This window comes from Typopeltis vanoorti, chromosome 7, assembly GCF_054136105.1.
Source record: "Typopeltis vanoorti isolate ZY-2024b chromosome 7, IOZ_Tvanoo_1.0, whole genome shotgun sequence".
Taxonomy (NCBI): domain Eukaryota; kingdom Metazoa; phylum Arthropoda; class Arachnida; order Uropygi; family Thelyphonidae; genus Typopeltis; species Typopeltis vanoorti.
The window spans coordinates 63,011,533-63,036,562 of record NC_143555.1 but is presented as its reverse complement, the minus strand read 5'-3'; the positions used below and the strand labels follow the sequence as shown (position 1 = coordinate 63,036,562).

The 25,030-nt window shown below is 36.0% G+C and overlaps 1 protein-coding gene across 2 annotated transcripts in view; it reads left to right on the top strand.

The window, feature by feature from the left end:
- LOC150104728 (lysosome membrane protein 2-like) overlaps positions 1-25,030 on the top strand; it is a 360,554-nt gene that overhangs the window by 72,412 nt on the left and 263,112 nt on the right. Inside the window, exon 1 of one of the 2 annotated variants that reach the window (XM_090395909.1) lies at positions 6,025-6,204. The exons of the other annotated variant lie outside the window; for it this stretch is intronic. Coding sequence (XP_090252035.1) covers positions 6,070-6,204 — 135 coding nt within the window. The 5' untranslated portion in view covers positions 6,025-6,069. Of the gene's footprint in view, positions 1-6,024; positions 6,205-25,030 lie in introns of those variants that run through there. 2 annotated transcript variants of the gene reach the window in all.

Here is a 25,030-nt window from a genome sequence, read left to right as displayed (position 1 = left end):
AAAGCGTTGTTTGTTAAACCGATTTTGTTGGGTTCGTTAAGAGAATGTATTCTTGATGTTCTTCCAGACGAATTTGTGCAAATCGACGAGTTTGTCCATAATAACGAGCCACAAGAGCAGGGGATTCTATAAGCTCCAGGATAAGGTAGAGGAGGATGTTTGTCTTTTGGTGAGATAAGGAATATATTAAGTTTGCGAACTGGACGAAATTTATATTAACCAATACTTATCATTATGCTTTTCAAGGATTTAGGCATAGAGCGGTCTGTTCCGAACTTCAGAAGTCATCTTTGAATCTCTTTAAAGGACGTCCTGGTTTTCTTTTTCCTAATGGTTTGTAATTTAAGGCTTGTTTTAGTAATCTTTTTGTTTTCATTCTTTGATTGTAATTTATTATTGTTTATAGTTTAAAAATAATTAGCTAAATCAATTTATTTTGAATATCACGTGGTTTCAATTAAATTGTTATTTTTTGAGATTTCCTATAACTATATTGACAATGACTATGAAACTTAGCCATTTTTACAATAAAAAAATTAAACGTAAGTGTTTCTTGGTATTAATATTTTATAATCAATTCTTCGCTTACGTCTTGATTTTCAGAAGAATTCATTTAAAATCTTTTTATAAATAAAATTAAGTAATTTTAAAATTTCTTTGATAATTGGATAGTATATCGAAATAATGTTACTTTATTAAAGAACTAAATTGGAGGCATAGGGCCAACCACCTTCTCCTCGTATAACGATTATGGTTATAAGAAATAGAAACCCTTGACACCGTAAATAGGTAAAAGAGGGAAAGATTAATAAAGAAAGAATTAAAGAGCTAAATTACTGCGATTTTCATTTCTTATTCTGAAGACTTAATGCGAATACCACTAATGAAAGGTTGTAACCTATCGTACATTAGTGCCATAGGTGGGCTAAGGGTTAAAAAAAAAAACAAAAAAAAAAAAACGGAGACTTCGCTCTTAGCGACATGGCACTTTTTTTTTTTTTTTCAATTCAGTTCGAACCTCCAATATAAGTAACAGTGATAGTCACAGACCACTTGATGAAATTTATTTTCTCTCGAAAGACGCCCATAATCATTCACCGCAGCAATTCTCACTCGACTAGCAACTGTTTGATGCGGAGCAAATGTGTGTTTAAATTGCGGAGTTCATGCTCAGGCCATTTATAGAATACAGGATCAAAAAAATGCAGTTATCTCCCTATGAGACTGCCTAACTTATGCCACCGTAGCGACGATGTCCTTTGGTTGGAGTAACCTATGTTCGAATCCTGTCTAGAAAGCAAAGAACCTTTTTACAAAAGTTTTTTCAGGTAAAAGCAAGTTAACCGGTTTCATAGGGAAGGGCAGTTCTCCCCCCCCTTTTTTTTCCCCGGAAAACTCGGGTTTTTCATCCCGCACAACAGCCAAACCTACCAAAATAACACACTTACCAGTCACAAATACACTGATCACATAGCCTTACCTGTTTCGGCTTAATTACAAAATAAGAACCCTTATAAATGCTCCTCTCTTTCTTGGAATTGATTCTAAGACTGTTCCAGCCAAACGATGTCGTCGCTATTTTACGAAGTCATAAGAACCTTATTTCTTATGGCTTACGTAATCTACTGTGCATATACCCATAGGACGGAGATGTCTAACATTTTTACGAAATATAATTATTTACAATTTTCAAACTTAACAAAAATCTCTTGTTTTTGTAACGAAGTCATAGTAACACAACTATGTTGGAACAAAAAAAAACTACCTGTTGAGATAATAGTGAGCATTTTTTCTCACTATTATCTGAACAGGTAGTTAATATCTCAACTTTCACTAGAGCATTTTTATAATTGTTACTAATTCAAAGATGAGAATCATTTTCCCAAATCCTTAAGAGATTGGCAGAAGTTTTTAAAACGTAGGTTTTAGCAAGTTAACGTTCTTCGCTTCTGAAACAGTTATAACTTCAAATTAAAATTATAGATATGTTTTTTAGATAATAAGATTTATAATAATGCTTGTAAAGAAAACGCATACTTGGATTTCATCCAAGATGACAAAGCACTGCAACAAGAATATATTACAAAGTGTAGAAGGAATTGTTGACTGTCTTGTCGAATAAGACGTGGAACCGCACTCCACTGCGAAATCCAGATTTTGCAGTAGGGTTGTTAAAAGGGAGCCGAAAAAAAAGGTCCAAAGCTGAATGACTAGGTTAATATCAGGATTATGGCATGTAGGCTATCATGGTTAATTGAAGAAATGCGAATTATAGCTTGACGGTTGAAAGAGATATGAAGGTGAAAGGAGTTATCGTATTTATTATGGAGTTATTTGGAGGGTGGAGGAGGTAGCTGGTTTTCGAAAGGAAAGGTGTTGCCTGACTTCATGTTGTGTATGCAAAACCTACTAACTAATTTTGATACGATAGGGGCTAGTATATAAGAATTATTTATACCGGCGATGTGAAAAGTAGGATTTTTTTCTTATTGGACTTCCCACGGTGAGTTTTGTGACTCCTGTTTAAATAATTGTTTCAACAGGAGAAAAGAGTCGTCTATTTGGTGTGTGTGTGTGTGTGTGTGTGTTTAATTCCCACAATCAAGATTATATATAATCTTGGTTGTCAGAATTAAATACGTGAAAAGGAAGCGGTATCCGAGAAAGTTAAGTAATTTATGGATGAACCGACCGTAATAGAGAACTACTAAAAGAAATTTACAGAATGATACAATGAATAATTTCCGATACTGTTAAGTGCTAGCTCTGTTTTATATGTATGTATATTCACCTATGATATGTGTTTCTATATTTCGGGGTGCATCTTCAGCGAGTTTATGCAAAGATAACGCGATTTGTTGTTATTATTTTTAAAGTACTTGGAAATAACCTAAGGCACAAAGCTGGTCAGTACTGTGTTTCTTCGTAGGCAACGTTGGCAACTGCCTCCCTGGCCTAAAAGCTGTATTTTATATACTGTAATATAAATTCGCTTATTATGATTAGTAATTCTAAAAGCTTTGCTAAATATTGTCTGTATACAGTAATTGTTATTCAAAGTATAATTTTTGTTTCTAAATTAGCGAAAAAGTGCACTTAAATTATCTGGTACTGAGTGAGGTCAGTACATTTTTTGTTCTGTGGTTTCAGAACAAAAAATGTACTGACCTTGCTCTGTTCTGTGTGTCAGAACAGAGCAAGATTCTCGCTTAAGAATTTCTGTGAAGTGAGGCCCATAATCTGTTATTGTACCTGCTAATTCACCTTCAGTGAGCTTAATAAGCCTTCGTCAAGGTTCCTCGTACCTTAGATAGGATTCAAAAGGAGGTTTTTCTAACCCAAGAACAACGCGTGGGTTTTCTGCTTGCCTTAACTGAGACGCGTCAAAATTTCAGTCAAAAAAATACGAGGTATAATTAAGAGATATTCTTAATTTTGGGGAGACAAAAATGCTTAGGTTATTGATAACATGTCATTATGAATTCCCTTGTGTATCATAATTATTATACACAAGGGAAGCACTTTTTTTGTAACTTTTTAATGCTACTTCTATCATTTCATACTAATAATTTACTTCTAAATGTATCGTTGCACTAGTATTATTCACTTAGCACATTGTCCTCGAGTAGTGTACAAGAAACTTTGTAATATAACACTCATACTGAAATGCCTTTTGCGAAGTTTCATCTTACTTGTAAAAGGTCATTGTATCCCAGTATCCTCCGGGGAATGACATAGTATGAAGTTAACTTTCCTCCTGAACAAAATTCAATACAATTTAACTGTGATACTTCCGCAAACATCCACGTTGTTTCTTCAGTCATCTCTAAAACGGTTCGTTTTGAATTAGGATGATTACAATTAAACGATCGTTCTAACTCAGATTAGAAAATTTACAGTTTACATTTATTTTTTATAAAAATAAAGGATAACTGCATATTTCAAACAGAATATAGAAATTTGCAGTTACCATTTATAAAACGTTGTCATATGAACAAAAGCAATTTAACTTTTCCCACTTGCATGCGACACCGAGGTGAGGAAGAAAAAGCCAACGTGCCTTTTTGGTTGGAAAATCTAGTTTTGATTTCTGTTTAGGACATGAACAGGTAAATGCTTTTCAGATGGTGAGTTTGTCTTATAAAGAAGTGAAGGAGTTTCTCTTGTTACACATTACTATACACAAATGCTACAAATCGACATTTATGATGGGCTGAATTAGTTGTATACTAATTCGATGGAACTTGCTGCAGTTAGTCCAACTGGTTGCAGTTAAGTTCCATTGTTTACTCTGCAGAACTTCCAGTGAAGTTTTTCAACGCTGAGAAGATAAGCTGAAATCACGCTAAATCAGGTAGCCGAGTTCCAAGGGCTTAATTCTGAAACACATGACTTTATTTCAGTGACTAGCAATAAGCCTGGGAGTAAAAGAAAGTTGGTCATTCTCTCTCTCGCTCTCTAGTTCTGGAACACATCACAAAGTGACAGCCTTCCTTGTCTTACAGAAAAATGACATGTTTTACTTTATGTTTTCGTTGCCATGTCGGGAGCATCATATTGCAGTAATTAGATTTGCTTGCACGAGATAGCACATTGTCACAACAGGAGAGATACCTGATGGGTACGATCTTCGAAGTACACTTACTAAATTATTTTCTTTCTTTGCGATGTGAATAATGCTTTTGAATACTGTGTATTGACTGTTTTTCGTAGGGTTTCACTTAATCGTAATTGTGAGTTTTAGTACAATTAATAGATCGAAACAAGCCAAATAAATTGGCGCCTGACTAAATTTAAAGTAGCAGATTTCGGTAATAAATGTAAATTTATGCAACTAACACAACTAGTGTTAGTTCATTATGAAATGAATTATGTGCGAATGTCAAAGTGCTTTTCTCTTCTCTCAGTTCGACTCTAAATAAGTGACTGTAGTTTTAACAATTTCCGATCTCATCGGAAAAAATAAATATGTAATGTACGTATATATTTATTTCACTTCAGAAATCACCCCCCCCCCCAAAAAAAAAAAAAAAAAGAAAACACTTGGAAAAGTTTTTGGAATTCCCACCTTTTTGTCTTTCAAAATTCAGAAGAATTCTCTTACGCTTTATTCTCCGCTACAAGTTACAATATAGCAAATGTATCCTCTGCTAACCTTAACAGTACAACATATGCGAAGCTAATACTTGCTATTTTGTACCAAAGTGGATTAGTAACTTTTTTTTTCCTTTAAGAAAATGTTAGGTAATTTCCATTAATTACGATTTACTTGAGTAGTTGAATTTCTGGTGCCACCCACTTTTCTTTTAACCTATTATTAAACAATTGTATATAATCGTTTTATGTATGCTGAGTGTATAGAAGAATTACGTAAGAAAAACTGAGTATAATAAAAATTTCTCTCTGTAATAGGATTGCCGTTATTTATTACTGAAATTTTGCTTTTGAAATCAGTAGATGAAACAAAGATAACTAACTTTTCCCCATGGTAAAAAGAGTTTAATATGTTGATTTAATAAACATATAGTGAAGAACGGTTTTAAAGGCCACCTTTTAGAGACAGCAGTTTTCTGGGGTTCATAAGTGGAAATTTAATGACTGGTATTACTTTCAATGCCCGGTAACGCAGCTGTCGAACATAAATACTGTTCACCAGAATTTCGTAATATTTATTTTGAACAACAGATTCGATTTGCTCTGCTCTGCTCTTTATTATCTTAACTAAAATTGACGCTATAATAGCATTAAAAAGTTTTCCTTCCTTGTTCTTACTTCGGATTATATACTAACTGCAGGGGTCGGAAAACCAAGTGAATATTTCCTGCCACTTTATCCATTTGTCTTCATATCAAACTTAATTGCGCGCATCGAGCGTGTCCAGCGATTGAGGTGTGTCCAAAAAATACTCACAATCGCTTATCTCATCTGAGTCTCCATAGCAACGCTGCACACGTCTACCACGTGGTATTAGCACATGTGATTGAAACAGGAGGAAGGAGAATTTACAAGTCCGTAGTCAGATGCTGAAGTCTGTATTGGGGTTGTGGATGCTATCAAGAGAGGTCACCGATGTCTGTGTTTCAGAGCTTGCGATGTCGGGCTGGTGCGTTGACGCTCTTAGGAATCGTCGGGGTTGTTGTGTGTCTTGTAGGAGTGGTAATGTTTGTCAAGTTTCCAAGCATTGTTCAGAAAAAAATCGAAGAGGTGAGTTGGTCTTGATGAAATATGGAAAACACTTAGGTTTTTTTTTTTTTTTTTTGTATATATAATTTGTCGTAAATATCGATACATTAGTAAAGATGGAACAATAATCTAAGCGACCAATGAGGGAAGAAGAAAACAAAAAAGGCACTTCAGTCGGAAAGCCCTCCTCCCCTCATCAACAAATATTTAATTCATGAAGAATATGTTGAAACTACAGGAAGATAGTATCAGATCTGAGCAGCCAAAATTAATATTAAATGCCTCAGAGTTGTGATACCAACTTTAAATGCATCCACTACGTGTAGGATTCAATGCGTATTTCCGAATCTTTCTGTGGCTGCAGTGAATAAGCCAAGCTTGCTTTGGCATTCATCAGTCCCATTAGCAAATTTCGAAACATTTTAAAACCAATTTTTAATTCGCTTGTTAATCAGTTTATTTACTGATCTCATGGGCGTAGGTTATTTTTTGAGTAACTTACGAATAACTTGGACCAGTTAGTCGCTATTTTTAATATATGCCACATTCCTGACACACAGATATTGCGAAATTCTGGTATTTCGTTTTCTTCAAGAATGACTTATTTGCAATGCCGAGACAATGGCCTTGTGCTTAACAGGTATGTACGATAAAACACTTGTGGCATTAACAGACCGATAACAGGTGCAATATCTACATCAACCTTTTTATAACACGTTGGCCATTATGAAATGCTCCGATTGGTTTAGCCCACAAGTTTCTTCTTGTATTACTAGAAATTGTTTTACCTAATTATTAGACTAAAAATGATTCCAATAAAGTAATTCCATTAATTTTTTTTTATTCCAAAAATGTGGCGAAGACAGCCTAAACTGTTTGAAGACCAGTGGGAAGCTATCCTCCAGCCTTAGCCGTCACTGGCAGCTGACCCATGGCTATCAACGATTTTCATAGGCATTCAGTGAGGAAAGCAGAGCAAACAGCTGCCACCATCTCGTGGTCCTCGACAATTTTGTTCTGAAATAGTGAGTTCTGTAGTCGATTTAGAGTTGACAAGTTAAAAACAGTTCCGTTCAGAGGAAAAAAAAAAACCTTACTTGTCTGTACTTAAAGATCAACTAACTTGAAAACCGACTGAAAAAAAAAAACGCTAAAAAAATTTCTCTCGTCTGCAACTAGAATTGAACTTAAACTCATTTTTTCTCAGGCCTTCCCAAAATGGTTCGCTTTAACCAAATTTGAGATGGCTGTATAAATTTGTCATTAAATGTCTTAGTCATGAAGGTTGCGAGCCAACTTATTTTCCCCCAGGAGCTATGTGGAGAAGTTGCCTGCTAATCTTTCGTGTTTTAATGTACACCAAAGTAATTTGGTGTACATTAAAACACCAAACTCTCCAATGTCAAGCTATAAATATTATATCGATAAGTTTTTAGCCTAAACATTAAATTTTTCACATTTTGACAGTATTAATGTTGCTTTTTCCCCACTTCTTGTCCCTGAAACCTTTTAGAGATTTTGTAAGTAATTAAATTTCGAATGTTTAATTCTTTTGCATTTTTCCAAAATCATATTGCATAGATTGAATCGTTTGCATCTGAAGAATATAATAAACAAAATGAAGCATTTAAGGCATGAAAGCAGATATTTAGTTTTGAAATTCTTGCTTACAATGTTTTTAATTTTCTTAAATGAAGATTTTACTATATGTTCTCTCGATATAAACATTTTTCGAATTTTGAAAAAGTTGTCATTGAATATATCACCGATAAACTTGGGTCTCGCTCATTTTCCGAAACGATGATGATCTACTTGCACCCGTCGTGACATTGACTCCACTAGGCAACGGAAGGTGTCCTGCGATATTCGAGACCAACCAGCCAGAAGAACTTCGGGAGGTAAGCAACCGAACGAAGCACTGGCATTGAATGGTAGATGCTACGTTCCACTTGATCCAACGGATTCTCGATGGGATTTAAATAAGAAGAAATAAGCGACGAGGGGAGCACACGGAATGCTTGGATATGCCTCTCTAACCATGCTTGTACAGTGCGAGTATTGTGATATAGGGCGTTGTCATAAAATCCTGTATGACAATTGTGAAAGCGTCCACAATCCCCAAATAAGAATTGGCGTCAAGGTGTGTTCAGTGAGGATGAGAGGACCCAGTGATATTCATGAGAATAATCCCCATACCGAGGTACTACCGCCACTGGCCGGTTTCGGATCTCTCATTGGAAAACAGGATGTGTGGTTAATGTTTTGGCTCATGAGGGCTTGTCACCAGAAAGTGATAAATTACCAGTCGGCATCATTCTGGTTCGATAATATCCTTCTATTAGAAAGACCCAGAGTGCGAATTCCGTCTCAGATGCGCAGAACTTCGTCCAGAACTTTTCGTCAAGGTGAGTTGGACTGTTTCATAAGTAGGTGGCAGAGTTTTTTTCTCCCGTGTTTCATCACAGAATCGGGCTAAGTGGCTAAGCGAACACACGCAGTTTACATGCAAAGTATCCTTGTAGGCAAGGGCTAACCACCTTATCTTAGATCATGCATGCTTCTGGGCATGCTAAAACCATTGGTGAAACTAATTTTCCTCCTCAAACAAAGACTAACATTGGTAGATATCCTCTTAACTTAATTTAGAATCCATATGCTGTTCCTCATAGTTGACATTCCATTTGCAATATTACTTTGACTTTGCATTTAGAGTATCCTTACCACCTCGAAAAACAGGTGACCAAATCTGTAGTTTGTAATTTGCACCTACCTAACGGAGCATCTACTTCCTTGTCCGCTATCAGTGGCCTATTTATTGCAGCTGTCGTGTCTACTATCTTCACAACTTCGCAGTATTTCTCCCTTAACAGTTCTTGTCTATTATCATTCCCAGATCTCATTATTTCACTAAGTACAGCTTACCCTAAAGAGTAAAAATGCTTTCCATCTCCTCATTTCAAAGTAGTGTACTAGAATTTGGTCGTCTAAGACGTGCTTTCCAGAAACTTTTGGTTTCTTAGAACACGCAGATCTTTATAGCTTCTTTTGACTTTGCTTTAAAAATACAGATATATTTTCGATGAACTTAGTAAAGAAGGAAAAAAAAAAAACAAGACTGTCTTAAGCAAAGCAAACCAATGCTTATTCTGGAAACTGAACTGCCTGATAACGAAAGCATTGCTGATAGCAAAAGGACTAGGTCCACACGATATAAATTAGTATGCTAACTGTTGTGACCTTATTGCATAACAAGGATAGGTTCTTAAAACTGGTATTTTTACCAAATTTATTAAAACTTTTAACTACATCTAATGATTAATGATATTACTACAGAATATTGTAAAAAGCTTTTAGAATTTCAATATTGAAGATAGATTATGCGAAATGTTTGTTCTTACGATATGCAGGGCCGATGGAAGCGGGCATGCGGGCGTCTCTACGAAGGGGGCGTCGCCGCCGGGGTACCGTTCATAAGTTCATTTTTAAGAAAAAAAAATTTATCATAAAAACAAAAAATTCTTAGAATGATCAATATTAAAATAAATAAGGCCGGATACACCGAATAAAAATTAAGAAAAATTGTATATTGCCGCCTCTTTGATCAGCCGGCTGTTTACAATTTTGCAGCGAGAGCAGGCTAAATGAGAATGTTGTAGAGAATGTTGTCTACTGCAGTCTATCTAAAGTGAAAGGTGAACGGTTTTTATGTGCAGAAACGAATTTTCGTACAAACCATTTGTTGCTAGTTAACCAGTCGTATGGTACGCATCTCAGTCATATGGTAGGCTACTGACCGTAGCGCAGTGCGGACTATTATTTCATCTCTGTGTCGTGTTGCAGCGAGAGCAGGCTAAATGAGAATGTTGTCTACTGCAGTCTATCTAAAGTGAAAGGTGAACGGTTTTTATGTGCAGAAACGAATTTTCGTACAAACCATTTGTTGCTAGTTAACCAGTCATATGGTACGCATCTCAGTCATATGGTAGGCTACTGACCGTAGCGCAGTGCGGACTATTATTTCATCTCTGTGTCGTGTTGTGTAATAATTTCTTGTGGGTATAAAATAGAAATGGAATCAAACATTTAAAAAAAAAAGTTATCCGGTGCACAAAGTCGTAAGCGACATGCTGCGAAAGAAGCAGATGTTAAGAAACAAACTGGGGCTCTTAATACAGTTGTTAAAATATCAAAATATTCTGATGCAGATTGTAGCCAACTCGATACATCAGAAATCAGAGTTGAAGAACCGTGCACATCATCCAGTTTGCATCAAAGTACTATTGCAACTATGAACAAGATAACAAGACGCATGATTTAAGTGAAAAACAGTTAGGAGAAGATTTAGTTGTAGTTGACCACGAAATTAACACATTGCTAGTCTCTGTAAATTTAGAAGATCCAGGTGAATGGGGAAATATTGATGAAAAATTAAGAGTTGTTTTAATTGGCCTGCTCAAAAGAAAAATATAATATATCCCAGAGATACATATGGTCGTAAATTTGGCGACACGTATTATAATAGAAAAATGGAAAACGGGAAGCTCGTGCCAAGAACATGGCTCATTTATTCCGAAACTTTAAATTCTGTTTTTTGCTTTTGTTGCAAACTTTTTGCACCTACTGAATCCAGTAGTTTTGTAGAAGGTTATAACGATTGGAGAAATGTAAGTACAACTTTGCATAGACATGAAACTAGTTTAACTCACATGAAAAATTTCTTAAAATGGAAGGAACTTGATAAAAATTTAAAAAACAAAACTACTATTGATTGCCAGACTCAAAGCATGTATGAAATGGAAAAGAAACATTGGACGAGTGTTTTGGAACGCTTGATTGAAATTATAAAATTCCTTGGTAGCCAAAATTTAGCTTTTCGCAGATCATCTGATAAATTATATGAAAGGAACAACGGCAATTTTTTTAAAATTAGTCGAACTGTTTGCTATGTTTGATCCCATTACGGAAAAATCATGTTGAAAGGGCCCTACATCGAAATAATAGAGTATACTATTTGAGGAAAGACAGACAAAATGAAATATTGGAAACTTTAAGAAACGCAATCAGGGATACAATTTTATTATCAATTCAAAAATCTAAATATTATTCCATAATTTTAGACTGCACACCTGATGCAAGTAAAACAGAACAAATGACCATTATTATTCGCTTTGTTTCCTGTGACAATGGAATTGTCAAGATCAGTGAAAACGTTTTAGGTTTTGCAGATATATCAGATTCCACAGGACGTGGTTTATGTGCAACAATAATGGAACAACTGAAAAAATGGAACATCCCCATTGAAGACATACGAGGTCAAGGGTATGACAATGCAGCAAATATGAAAGGGAAAAAAATATGGGCTCCAAAATTTCCTTTTGAACAAAAATCCTCGAGCTTTTTACGTGCTATGTGCTGCTCATACTCTAAATTTAATCATTAACGATACAGCCAAAGTATATGCAGATACAATTAGTTTCTTTGCAATTATTCAAGAAATATACAATTTCTTTTCATTCTCTTACAAACATTGGGCATTCCTTTTCAAGTTCGTAAACATTTTAACATTGAAGCAGCCATCAAAAACGCGATGGGAAAGCAAAATTAATGCAATCCGCCCTCTACGATATCAGTTAGGAGAAATTTACGATGCACTTTTTTAAATTTTTTATAATGAAAATTTTAATAAAGAAACTCAGCATGAAGCATAAACATTATGTGCTAAAATAAAGTACTACAAATTTATTTGCTCTCTAATAACTGGGCATGATTTACTTAACAGAATAAACCCTGTGAGTAAAATGCTTCAAGACAAAAATATGAACATTACACTTGCTTTAGAATTTATTGAAAACTTAAAAATATTCTTACAAGAGTATCGATCAGATAAAAAATTTTAAAGAAGTTCTAAAAACGACAAAAGAACTGAGTGAAGAGGTGTACGGAGAACAAGAATTTTAAACTGGTACGCACGTCCGACGATGAAAGAAGACACGACAATTTGACTACGAGCTTCATGACGAAACGCCACAATCGCCAGAAGATAAATTTAGAGTGAATGTGTTTTATACACTGTAGACGTTGCAATGTGTTCGTTAATAGAACGTTTTGAACAACTAAAAACATATGATAATTTCAACTTGTATAGATTACTACAAATTAATAACGAAGATTTACTAAAAAAATTGTGACGATTTAGAGATTCTCTTGAAGGACGGCGACAATAAAGACGTAAATGCAATAGAAACTATATGACGAGTAATGTGCTTTTCGGGATATTTTTCGGAAGGATAATTTAAATATTCAAAACCCTTTCGATATTCTTAATTTTATTGTATCCAATAATTCATCTTTCCCTAACTTTTCAATTGCTTTAAGAATACTATTAACCTTACCTGTTAGTGTAGCGAGCGGTGAACGTTGCTTTTCCAAGCTGAAATTGATTAAAATCTACTTAAGAACAAGTATGTCACAAAAAAGGCTTGTTAGTTTGGCGTTAATAGCTATTGAAAATGATATATGTGCGGAATTAGACGTTAAGATCATTATTTCTAATTTTATGAATATGAAATCAAAAACCTTAAAATTTTAATTTAAACAAATTTCAAGTATATTTATGTAATTTAGTTTATTTTCTGTTATTCTGTAAAGATGTTATTTTTTTGAATACTTATATTAAATGTTCTAATTATTTCTGAATTCTTTTCTTATTTTCTCATCTATCTAGAGTTTCTTTTATTTTCCTAAAAGATAGTTCCACTTACAAAAATTATTAAAAACTTTTTACAGTTACATTTTACAAGCTACTAAGAATTTAGTAACTTGTAAAATGCAAGAATTTTTTAAACTTTAGTTCAAATAAATTTTAACTTTAATTAAAATTAATTTTAATTTTGTTCGGTTTGGTGAGAAGGCCTGTATCATTATATATTCAACGATTAAAGTGAAGTGGCTTTATCAAAATTTGCTTTAACTTTAGAGAATTTTTTGAATATACGGGTTTTTAACGATTATCCGGCCTAGTCAACACCCTCGGTTCGTTACATTTAGTGAACCAACGTGTGGCTGTTCTGTCAAAATTTATTTAAGAAATTTCAAATAATTTAAATTTTTATTATAGTAAAAGAACCACACACCCCCGGATCGTTACAGGGGCGCTTAGATAGACATTGCATGCGGGCGGCAAAGACCTTAGCGCCAGCTCTGACGATATGCATTTTCGAAGTGAAGCACCATTGAAACTGTTCTGTGCAGTTTTGTACTTCAATCTTCATGTAATGCTGTGCACTATATAATTAGTGCAGTTTGTAAACAGCTGGTTAAATACCTACTGTTTATAATTATATATAAACAGCAGATATTTAAACGGCGTGCAGTTTCGAGACAAGTGTCTTGCATGTGATGGTATAAGATGCCAGTGATAAGGTAGCCACCTGTAAAACATCAGTGGTCCAATAATTCAGCTTTAACTGTGCTGGCAGCCTTTTAAGGTAAAAAATGTGTTTAAACGATTAAAATAAAGATGCAATTGTTTAATTACTGCTTTATTTTTTTTATTGTTAATTTTTGTTGTAAGTCGTGTGATTTGTCATTCAAGATTGCCTAAAAATCGTAGCCAACTTTTAGAGATGGGAGTTATATGATCGCTTTAATATTTTTCCTTACGTATTTTGTTTGGCTACCCATAATGGCGTACGTATTATTGGGTAGGTACCTAGAGTTGACTCTGTCCTCTGTAAACAATAATTCTTCGTCTACTACTTAGAAGCCCACTAATTAATAAGCCACCACCACCAGTACGATTCCGCGATTAGAGATTCACAGTTGACCTTGTAGCTTACATCCCCAACCATAGCTTTCGACCGTGTGCGGCATCGAGGGCAACTAAACGAATTGTCATGCTTCGGTCTCCTCATCACTCTCTGTAAATGGGTAAGCAGCTTTCTTTCTGGTCGTTCTCTGCGAGTCATTGTGGATGGTTTCCTCTATTCGAGTTTCACCGCCAATGCTGGAGTGTTTCAAGGCTCTGTCCTATAACCTACTCATTCTCCTGTGCATAAATGACATACAATAACCACTAATCTCATCCACAGGTTTGCAGACGATAGTACTCTCCATTCATCCAACTCATTTGACAAACCATGCAATACTCTGACATTCCAGGCTACATGATCATCTACAACTAGTGCTTTAAGCATTGATTATTAAGGAAACATAGTATCCTCCAATGGGACGAGGACAGCATTGTTATGTTCAATGCCACCAAAACAAAGTCTTGCCTTTTCTAGTGCAGGAGATCCTAGCTCACCTACTCTTCACCTCAGTAATACACAAATCACCAGACAAGAATCAGATCTTTTTGCTTGGACTAGCGTTTATCTCCATCTTTTCTGGCATAAACACATCACATCAATAGTCTCCTCAGCATCCGAGAAACTTGGCATTCTCTTTCGTTCAAGAGCCTATTTTACACCTAGCCAACTCTTCACTATATACAAATCCGTCCATGTTTAGAATACTGCTCACATGTTTGGAGTGGTGCACCTAAAACTACCCTTAAAATCCTTGACACCTAGAGGCGTGCAGTTAAGATCATAGACGATCCCTCTCTTACAGTGTTTCAGCACTCTCTATGTTCTACAGGTACTAAGATGGTCACAGTTCCAGTGAATTGGCAACCATCATTCCTCCACTTTCTGCAACAGAAAGTGAAGGAATGATGTATGTAACATAGCATCTGTTAATACAAGAGATGCAGCTGCCCAGCACCCCTTCACTGTGCAACTGCAAACACACCGAACCTGCTTCTATTCTTCCGCTTTTATTCCGTCCACGTCCATCCTCTGGAACAGTCTTCCTCAAGAAGGATTCCCAGACTATAACCTGCAACTTTTCAAAAAAAAAAAAAAATAATAATAATTAATAAACTTCTGTCTCAGTCCTCATGTGCATACGACACACTGATGTACCTCTAGGTTCCTCGACCTCTCGTGTATGTATAGGATCGATATATATAATATTTCAAAGCAACATTTAATTTTCTTACATAATTTGTCTACACTCCTGATTACTTATGGGTTGTTTTTTTTTTGGATACTTAATTCCTCTTCACTCCATTGGGAACACAGGGCCACGATCACGGATCTCCATCTGACTCTGTTTTGTATTTTTCTCTTCATAATATGTCCAGATCTTTCTAATCTTTGCGAAATCTTCTTTGCCAGCTCATCTTGGGTCTACCTTTCTTTCCCTTTCCTTGCTGATTCTACTCTAATGCATGTTTAACTTCGTCTTTTTCAGGTTTTCTTAGTAAATGCCATACCCATCTCCATTTTTTCTGATTGATGCCATACATTATTGGTTTTTGTTTAGCTTTTTTTTTATAATTCTTTATTGGATCCTGTCTATTTTATTTGTAGAGTTCTTCTTAAACATTTATTAACAAAGCGTTGCAGTTTTTTCAAAAGTGCTTCATTTTCGTGTGAGAAACTGAATTGGAAGATAGAATACTGATCACTCTGTTATACGAGTGGGGAGGGAGACTGAGAAGTTCTGATAAACACCCAGAAAAAAATGATATTTTCTGATGAGATTTTTTTTTTTCTCACAGATTGCAAATGATGCAGCAGCGTTGTAATAAGTGTATAACACCAAGTGGGAAATATGTAGATTAATGTATGAGTTACATGGTTTTTCCTCAATTCCTTCATGGTGATTATCAGAACTTCTCAACCCCCACCTCGATATTCTTTGCATCACACTCAAAATAATGAATTTGATTTCAGTTTACTGAAATCAAATTCATTATTTTATAATATGGCTTCTTAAGTATAAATGCACAGAAGAAGCCATATTACATATTATTTGTGTTTGTGCGAATAATTTTTCATTATTCGTGTGATATGGCTTCTTCTGTAGAATATTTGCATACTTTGCTTATTTCGCTTGAAGCAGAAAAAATTGCCGTGTGCTGGAGAATTGACAATTCACTCAATCTTATTACTGTTAATGTGAACTCACTTTACTTTTTATCACTAAAGTACAAAAGTTGCAAAACCCAAGAAGCGGAAGGAGGATCAGTTGGCAGCTGTAAATGTGTGAAGTTGTGTCTTGTGCGGAAAAAGTACCGTTTTTTTTTTTTTTTTTGGCGGCTGCAGAAGCTATGGTTAAAATGCGTTTGTGCTGAAAATGACTGGAGGTATTACTGCAAGCCAGAGGAAAGGATGTGGGCTTTTTCTTCTGAGAGATCAGACAGGACTGAGTTTTGGTGGCATTTAAGTCTACAAGATTGTCCTTGCCTCGTTGAAATATAGCTAGAAGAGTTCAGGGTATTGGCCATGGTGGATCTTTGGTTCTTGAAGAGTAACAATTGAGCACTACAAGGTTTGTCAAATGAAAGGAATGAATGGAGTATGCTGTCATTTTCAAAACTATGGTTAGGATTTAAAGTCTGTAAGAGCATTTATATATACGAGAGAGAGAGAGAAAGAGAGGATGAAAGTGCATCTTTACTCAACTTCTAGGGATGATCTGGAGTTCTTTCCTTCACCTCCCATAAGCTGCAAAATCTCCCCTGTTTATACTATAAACTCCTTTCTTTCTTGCTTGTATTTTTACCATAACTCCTCTCCTTCTATGTCTTTAACTTTGAATGCCATATTTCTTCAGTCTGTCTTCATATGTAAAGTTCCACTTGGCAGGTATAATTTTGGTTAGTCAATGAGAGAATTTTTCAACTATTGCTTCATCTCCATGGAATCCTGGTGATCATATCTGAGCACGGTAGTTCAGGTGAGATCTTATCAATGTCTTGTCAAGTAGGAGAATAACTTTATTCCTACAAGTTAGTGTTCTTTTTCACATTATAGTTAAGTGATGTCTTAAGCACCTTGGCAGTGTGATCTCTAAACTTTAACTTGCCATCCACCATTATTCGTAATTCTAGTTTCATCAACCACTTGAAGTAAATTCTCCCTAATATAATACTCAGTCTGCATTCTTTGCCTACTGTTCATAACCTTGCACCTAACAACATTAATCTGATATTATTAACATTTGTCCATAAAATCGGTCTGTTCAAATCAGCCAGCAAATATGCTGCATCCAGGTATGTTCCTGTCATCCAATCCAACTTTGCATCATCTTCATATAATGGAATGTTTCCATCCGGATCATCCACAGTCTTTAATATAAAAGTTAAATAGAAGTCCAAGGACAGATTGCCGCTCTCCATCCCATGCCATGAAAGCTTATTCTACTAGTGTAACAATAGATTCCCCAGCCTTTCGTGGGTGATAGTCAAGTAAATAAAACTTCTAGTTCGTATCAGTGTCACTCTAGACCGAGTTAAGTCCTTTGCTGAAAAGAGAAAGATAAGTCATTTTAGAAAGAATAAGAAAATCTTAAAAAAAAAATACATCCGTAAGGAAATATGCTTCAAAATCAACTAACAAGTTACGGTCACGGGTATAACGTGTAGGCGGAGTGCAATTTTAACATGTGCTGTTACTTTCATTTGTTTATATGTAAATGTATGACTTAAATTGTTCATCGTTTTTTTTTTTTTTTTTTATTTTTTTTTATTATGTACAACGCTATTCCAGTCGATAAAAACACTAATCATGAAAAATATTTTAATCATAAAGCCAACAGTTAATCTCTCATGAATTCGAACAGAGCGGTTAGCACACGCAATTGACAGTCATAACAAATTGTTAGTTTTATATCCGTGTTCACGAAAAAAAAGTATACTTAAGACAATAATACGCTGTTCTCAACTTAGTAGCTGTAATTGTAAACAGCCGCATGTTGTCATCTTGTTGTAAACGGAAGGATGCATGCTCATCCTTTGGTTTTTATTTATTGTTTTCTTTGTAATTTAATTCACTATTGATCATTCGCATGAAAGTTTGATTATAAGATTATTTTATGACATTGTTTTCTGACCGCATTCTTACATAATCTTTACTTCCTAGTTTCATTATTCAAGTTTTCCTGATGGTATGGGATTTTGATGAACTAGAAAATAAAGTGCAAGTCGTATGTGGAAGTTTTCATTTAAGATTTGAAGTACGGGTTCCTTTAAATGATCATTACATGTTTTTATTTACTTTCGGCTCAGCCACAAATTACATTAAATATTCACGCTTGTTTGAACATTTGTTTGCATATTTATATGTTCCATTCAACTGATTATGTTTTTTCTTACATTTTTACTTTTTTCATTTTCTTTATTAATTTTAATTTCTTTTAAATAATTAAATGAGCCCACCTATTTGCTGTTTTCCAAATTTCATTCTGTCTGCTTTTGTGTTTTTTAGTATTCATATAACAATATAACGAGCGAAATATGAATGAAAAAAATAAGAGTGCGGAAAGCTTGAATGATTGTGAAATTTTCGGAGATGGTCTTGATTGGGAGACAATGGCGAGCAAGAGTGGCTAACTTGCAGAGAGAGAGAGAGAGAGAGAGAGGTGAACTGAAAGAGGAGGTGGAATGTCTCAGGAATGAGATGAGAAGTATGAAAGATGAGATTAGACGAATGGAAAAGAAGATAAATTCAAATGCGAATCAAAGTAGGAGAGAGAGAGAGAGAGAGTTATGGGAATGATAGAAGAGGAGAGATTAGAAAAAGACAGGGAATAAGAGAGAGATTTGAGAGTGATAGAGGAGAGGGAATGAGAAGAATGCGAGGGAGTGCTGAAACCACGGATAGAGTGATTCCAGGACAGCAGATAAGTAGGGGAACACAGAAAGGGTTAAAGGAGAGAGAGAGAGTAAGGGATGCAGGTGAGCAATCAAGGAACAGATTGGAAAGAGGTGTGATGTATGGAGACTCGATGATCCGTGTTTTGCAAGATAGAATTCCAGAGGAGTGCTTGCCTGGAGGAACGATAGAAAGTGTGACAATGTCAATTAAGGGTAGATGAGATGATTTTGATGGTGGGCGCGAATGACTTGAGAGGCAGTGTAAATCGGGTAGGAGATCTGAGATTCATGCTTGAGACTGTACAAAAGAAAACGCGGAGAGGAAAGATATGATACAGCAGAAGAGCAGTAATAATGAATAGCACAATAGCTAGAATGTGTCAGAAGAGAGGATTGGAATATGTGGATGCATGGAGGGCCTTTGAGGACAGAAAGGAACTGTATGCGAAAGACCACTTGCATTTGAATGAGGAAGGACGTAGATATCTGGAGGGATCGCTGTTGTCTGAACGAGTCGGTGTGTCAGTGCAGGGAAACTAGACTTCCCAGGGTGGATGGTAGCAGGGATGGCCTCTTGTAGGAATGGGTGCTTGGGGGAAAGGGGACGACATCGGGTAACACTGAGTCCAGTGGAGTCTGGAGGGGACAATGATAGGTATAGAAACAGTAACATTTTTATGCTTTATACTAATGCCAGGAGTATCCGGAATAAAGGAATCAAATTGGTGGCGCTGATAGCATCAGCCTGGCCAAAGATTATTGTGATCTCTGAGACGTGGTTCACAGTTGATCTAATAATAGGAATAGAAGTAGCAAGGTACAGCATTTTTCGACAGGATAGGAAGGGAAAACGTGGCGATGGAGTATTACTTATTATAAGTGATGACTTACGTACTCTAAGAGTGGAGACTTTGGAAGGCAGTGACACTAATGTTTTTGGCAGCATATGGTGTTGAGGTAAAGGCGGGAAAGACAGGATATTTAGTGGGGTGTTGCTACAAGCCAAGGAGCACAGAGGGAGTGGAGCAGGAAATGTTTAGGAAGTTGAGCTTGGCAAGTGCAAGAAGAATTATTGTTATGGGAGATTTTCACTTCAGCAGTATAAGTTGGGAAGAGGAAAATGCATGTAGTAATAAGGGAATGGAATTTCTAGAATTCTTCAGCAACAAATGTCTTAAGTAACATGTAATAGAGGGAACAAGAGGTTCAAGAGGTTTTGGATTTGGTCATAGCATCATAAGAGCTGATAATAACTGAGAGGGCATCTCTCTCACCAGTTGGAGAGAGTGGCCATGTGGTTTTGATTTGAAAGATGAATAGATATGTAGAAGAATCAAAGAAAAGGGAACATGTGAGGAATTATTAGGCCGGTGATTATAATATCATTACTGATATCATTAGCATCAATAGTAAGCTGTATTCCACGAGTGAAGAAGAGGATACAATTTGGTGTAAAGTGCATGACAAACAATATCAAACAGGAACTGCAGATGAAAAAGAGGTTATGGAAGATATATAAGGAGAGGGGTGGGTGGGGAGCAAATACATGAAGAATATAAGACTCAGACCAGGAGTATGGTGAGGAAGGCGAAACTGGAATATGAGAAGAGATTCTTTCTAAGATCCAAAGAAAATCCTAGGGAATGTTTTTAGCTATGTGGCCAGTAGGAGGAGAAATGAAGAATGACATTGTGGGATAAAAATGGGATTAGAGTGACTGGTGCAGAGGACATAGTGGAGTTGCTCAATGGGAGAATTATTTTTGGAGTATTTCATCCTGGAGGAGTAAATTTTAATACTAGAGGGTTAGGGCAGATTCGAGGTTTAGAGGTGCAGAAGGAGAGTGTGTTCCAAGTACTGAGTACTCTGGATGTCAGTAAAGCTGTGGGGCTGGATGGTATTTCACCATGAGTTTTGAGAGAATGTGCTAAAGAACTGAGAGCTCCGTTGACAGGCTTTTCAAAGAAAGTCTAACTACGGGAAAGGTACCAATGGAAGGAAGGTAAGATACTGCCATTGCATAAGGGCGATAGCAGACCGGAACTGTCTAATTATAGGCCAGTTTGTGTTTCATCAGTAGTTAAGGGTTCTTGGAGAAATTAGTGAGGGACCATATGCAGCGTTGGCACATTAGGGTAATGTTGTCTGTGAGAATCAACATGAATTTGTTAAGGGGAGATCTTGCTTTGGTAATATGATTGCCTTTTGTAATAAAGTGACAAGAGCAGCTGATGAGGGGAAAGGCATATACTGCATTTTTTTGGATTTTACAAAGGCATTTGACAGTGTGCCCCATGAAAAGCTAATATTTAAGTTGCAGCACATGGGTTTAGATGTTCGTTTATTCAACTGGGTTCAGGATTGGATTTGAGATGGGAATAGAGTGACTGATGTCTGATAGGTATCAGGGTGTTTTGTGTATGGTGGGACAATATCAAAGAGGTAGTGGGTTACAAGTAGGTTTAACCTTTGTATCAATGACACTGTCAGTGGAGTACAGGCGGATATTCAGTTATTGGCAGATGATGTGAAGCTGGGAAGGGTTATTACTAATAGTGCAGATATGGCAGCCCTGCAAGATTTGAATAAACTAGACAGATGGACAAATGAATAGGGGCGTCGGTTTAATGCAGCAAAAATGTAAAGTCTGGAAGTTTGGGATACATCAATGGGAGGCTGCATACTCAATTGAAGGAGCTGTACTGGAAGAAGTACGGCAGACGAGAGATCTGGGGGTGGTGATTGATAGAAAACCGAAGTTCAGGGGACATTTTGCAGGTGACCCAGAGGATTGCTGCAATACTGAAAAGGACACTAACCTACAGAAATAAAAGAGTTATCGTTCCATTGTATAAAACCCTGATCAGACCACACTTGGACTATTGTTCTCAAATTTGGTCTCAAGGATTTGAAGGGGATAAATTAACTGTGGAAAGGGTACAGAAGCGAATATCAAAGATAGTTTGAGGACTGTAGAATATTAGTTACATGAGGATCGGCTGAGAGAATGTGGACTGCAGAGTTTTGGTAGTTAGGAGAGGTGATATGATTGAGACTTTTAAACTGTTGAGAGGTACTGTCAGGATTGACACTGGGGACTTCTTACGCTTGGTGAAACAGCGTGAAGGAGCGATGACAATGGGCCATCGCTGGAAGTTACGCAAGGAAGCTGTTAACAAGAGGTGAGGAGTAGTTTTTTTGCATGGAAGGTGGTTGAACCGTGGAATGCATTACCTGAGAGAGTGGTGAGAGCAAGATCGGTCAATGAGTTCAAGGAGTGGTTATGATAGACTTTGTGTTTCCTAGGAAGGACCTCCAACGATGAGCCTTTTGACTCCATGGAGGCCTGAATAATAATAATAATAATAATATTTTAGTTTCATAAAGTAGTACTGATATAGCTAGTATATTGTATTTACTTTGTGGGTACCCTAATGTTTAAGCAAGGGGCTATGTTATTTTTAAGGTATTTCATAACTTTTATATGTACGAGTATTTCCCTTTATCTTATTATGAAATTTCTCAAATAAGTAAAATAATGCTAAATTTTTAAATTGCCAGATTTTGTTAGTCATTACTATTTTACTTCTAGCTGGATCTTGATCTTTACATTATTTTCGATTTTTCTTCTAAGATAATAGTCGAATAGTTGTTCTTGACATGATGTTAGGGCCTCCCTCGATGAGTCTGTCGACTCCTTGGAGTTGCCTGGAATAATAATAATAATTCCGAAATCTGCCATGAGGATTTAGAATAACTTTTCTGAAATTTATCTTCAGAATCAGTAATTAATTCCTGTTCATCTGGGAAATACCATGTTTAAATTCACATTAGACATCAATGCTTTTAATGGTTCTTCGTGAAGTTTATTCTTGCGACAACTTCATTACTGGTTTTCTGTTTTTTTTTTCATAATTTATATATTTAGTTTAATCCTTTATCCAAGTGTAAGCAAACAAAGTTAGCGCCTGAAATATTTTCAGGACTGAGGCAACTCGTGGTAAAGGTAGTATAAGTTCTTATCACTTGCCTTAGTATCTCTCATAATGCAAAACACATCTCCTTGGGAACATGTATAATGCTATGCATTAAGGGAAGGGCCACTACCCAGACCGGTTTCGACCTTTATTGAGGACTCATCAGTGGGAGCCAGACCCAGTGATGGGGATACCAAGGTGGAGTAATTTAAAAGGTGTGACACCTTTTGACAACTCGTATACGTAAATATTACTTCTCTATTATTTCCACCACTGGGTCTGGCTCCCACTGATGAGGCCCTTCCATTAATGCATAGCATTATATGCGCAAGGAGATATGCTTTGCGTTGTGGGAGATACTAAGGTAAGTGATGAGAACTTATACCACCTTTACCACGAGTTGCCCCAATCCTGAAGATTCTTCAGGCGCAAACTTTGCTTACACTTGAATAAAGGATTAAGCTAAATATATAATTTATAGTCTAACCAAGTTAAAAAAAACTTCCGTCGTTTTTTCATAATCCGATGACGAATTAATCGAAACTGGTAATAGCCACTTTTATACATGTTGCATATTCATAATTTTAAATTTTTATTGTATTATATTCATGTCCTTGCTTTGTTTTTGCATACATTTTTGGTTCTCTGCTTCCCACATTTTTTTTATTACATCTAACTTCAGTAATCGTAACTGTTCCACTTTAGCTATTGACTCAGCGTAATTTTTGAGATAACGGAAGTGGGAGCAATCGGTCGATAATTTGTTGGCCGACATTTGTCACCTTTCTTTGGAATAGGCTGAAATGTAGAGTAGATAGCAGTCGAGTAGGAAAGATTGAATAGACGATACAGGATAGGAATTAATCACTAAGCGTGAGTATTTATCACAAAACGTTTAGGACTAGATACCTTGTTCGTGTTCAAGTTATTTAGGATTCTTCTGATTTCTTTCTTTCTCCAGGAAATTGGAGGTGATATGAGTAGTAATTTGGGCGGGAGAGGGATACTTTATCATCAGTCAAGGAATTTGAAGACAAAAATGATGGCAGTGTCTGCTTTGCTTTTAGGGATATTACAATACACTCATCTGGATGTGAGATCGGTGGAAACGTGGACTTGCAGAAATTGCGCCTAATGGCCTTGACTAGGGATCAAGAGGCTTGACTGCCATTAGAACAGAAGGCAACTTTATGACATTTGGCTCTTTCAAAATCTGATTTTAATTTATCGATTTGATTTTTTTAACCTGTTGCCATCTGCAGTGTAGGCTGTGTGTGATGCTAAAGTACTAGTCTTTAGCCATTCATGGTGTGCCGAATTTTTTCCATGAAATGCCTTGGAATACTTGTTGGAGAACCAAGTCTTGGACAGTGGTCACGACTTTGAGGTGGGTGATAGCTTTCATTCCAGCTAAAATTATTTCTGTGATTTAATTTGAGTAGGTGTTTGGATAGGGAGAACTTGAAGCATAATTAGATCATGGAAAGGAGGAATGAGTCATGGAGGTCGTCCCATTTGATATGAGACCGAGAATGGCTAGATGTAGGTTATTCTAAAGTGATGGGAACTTGGATCAGGTTGTGGACTGAGTTACTAAAAGGGGAAACTGAGTCCAACGCTGTAGACAAGATGCTAAGGGTTGACTGGCCTATCCGTGTTCGATTGTTGCTAATAGCAAATACCCTACCATTCCCAACTTAGAATCAATAGAAATATAGAAAGATGCCAGTTTGTTTTGGACTTTCAACAGTCAAAAAAAAAAAAAAAAAAAAAAAAATTTGCACTAAAATTTATCCATATGACCAAATAAACGTAGACATATAAAGCTCTTATAATAATTTATATAATAGTGACAATAGTTTAAAGTGCTTAATAGTTAGATTTTCGATTACTGTTATTTTTCTTGTTTTGCCGAGTAATGTTGTGACGTCTGTGACAAATATTACATTTTTCAAAGCGCTCGGAGTGGTGATACGTTCGTAAAAAATCAAATGTGTTAAAATTTTCATTCATGAAATGTTGATCAATTTTTGGCACGTGTACACAAACATAATTTTATTTTGCCACTACAAATGATCTAATCGAAGTGACCCAAATTTTAATTGTGATTTCAATTACCACATTTTATTAATTTCCAACCAGCCAGTGCGGAGTAATCGGTTTT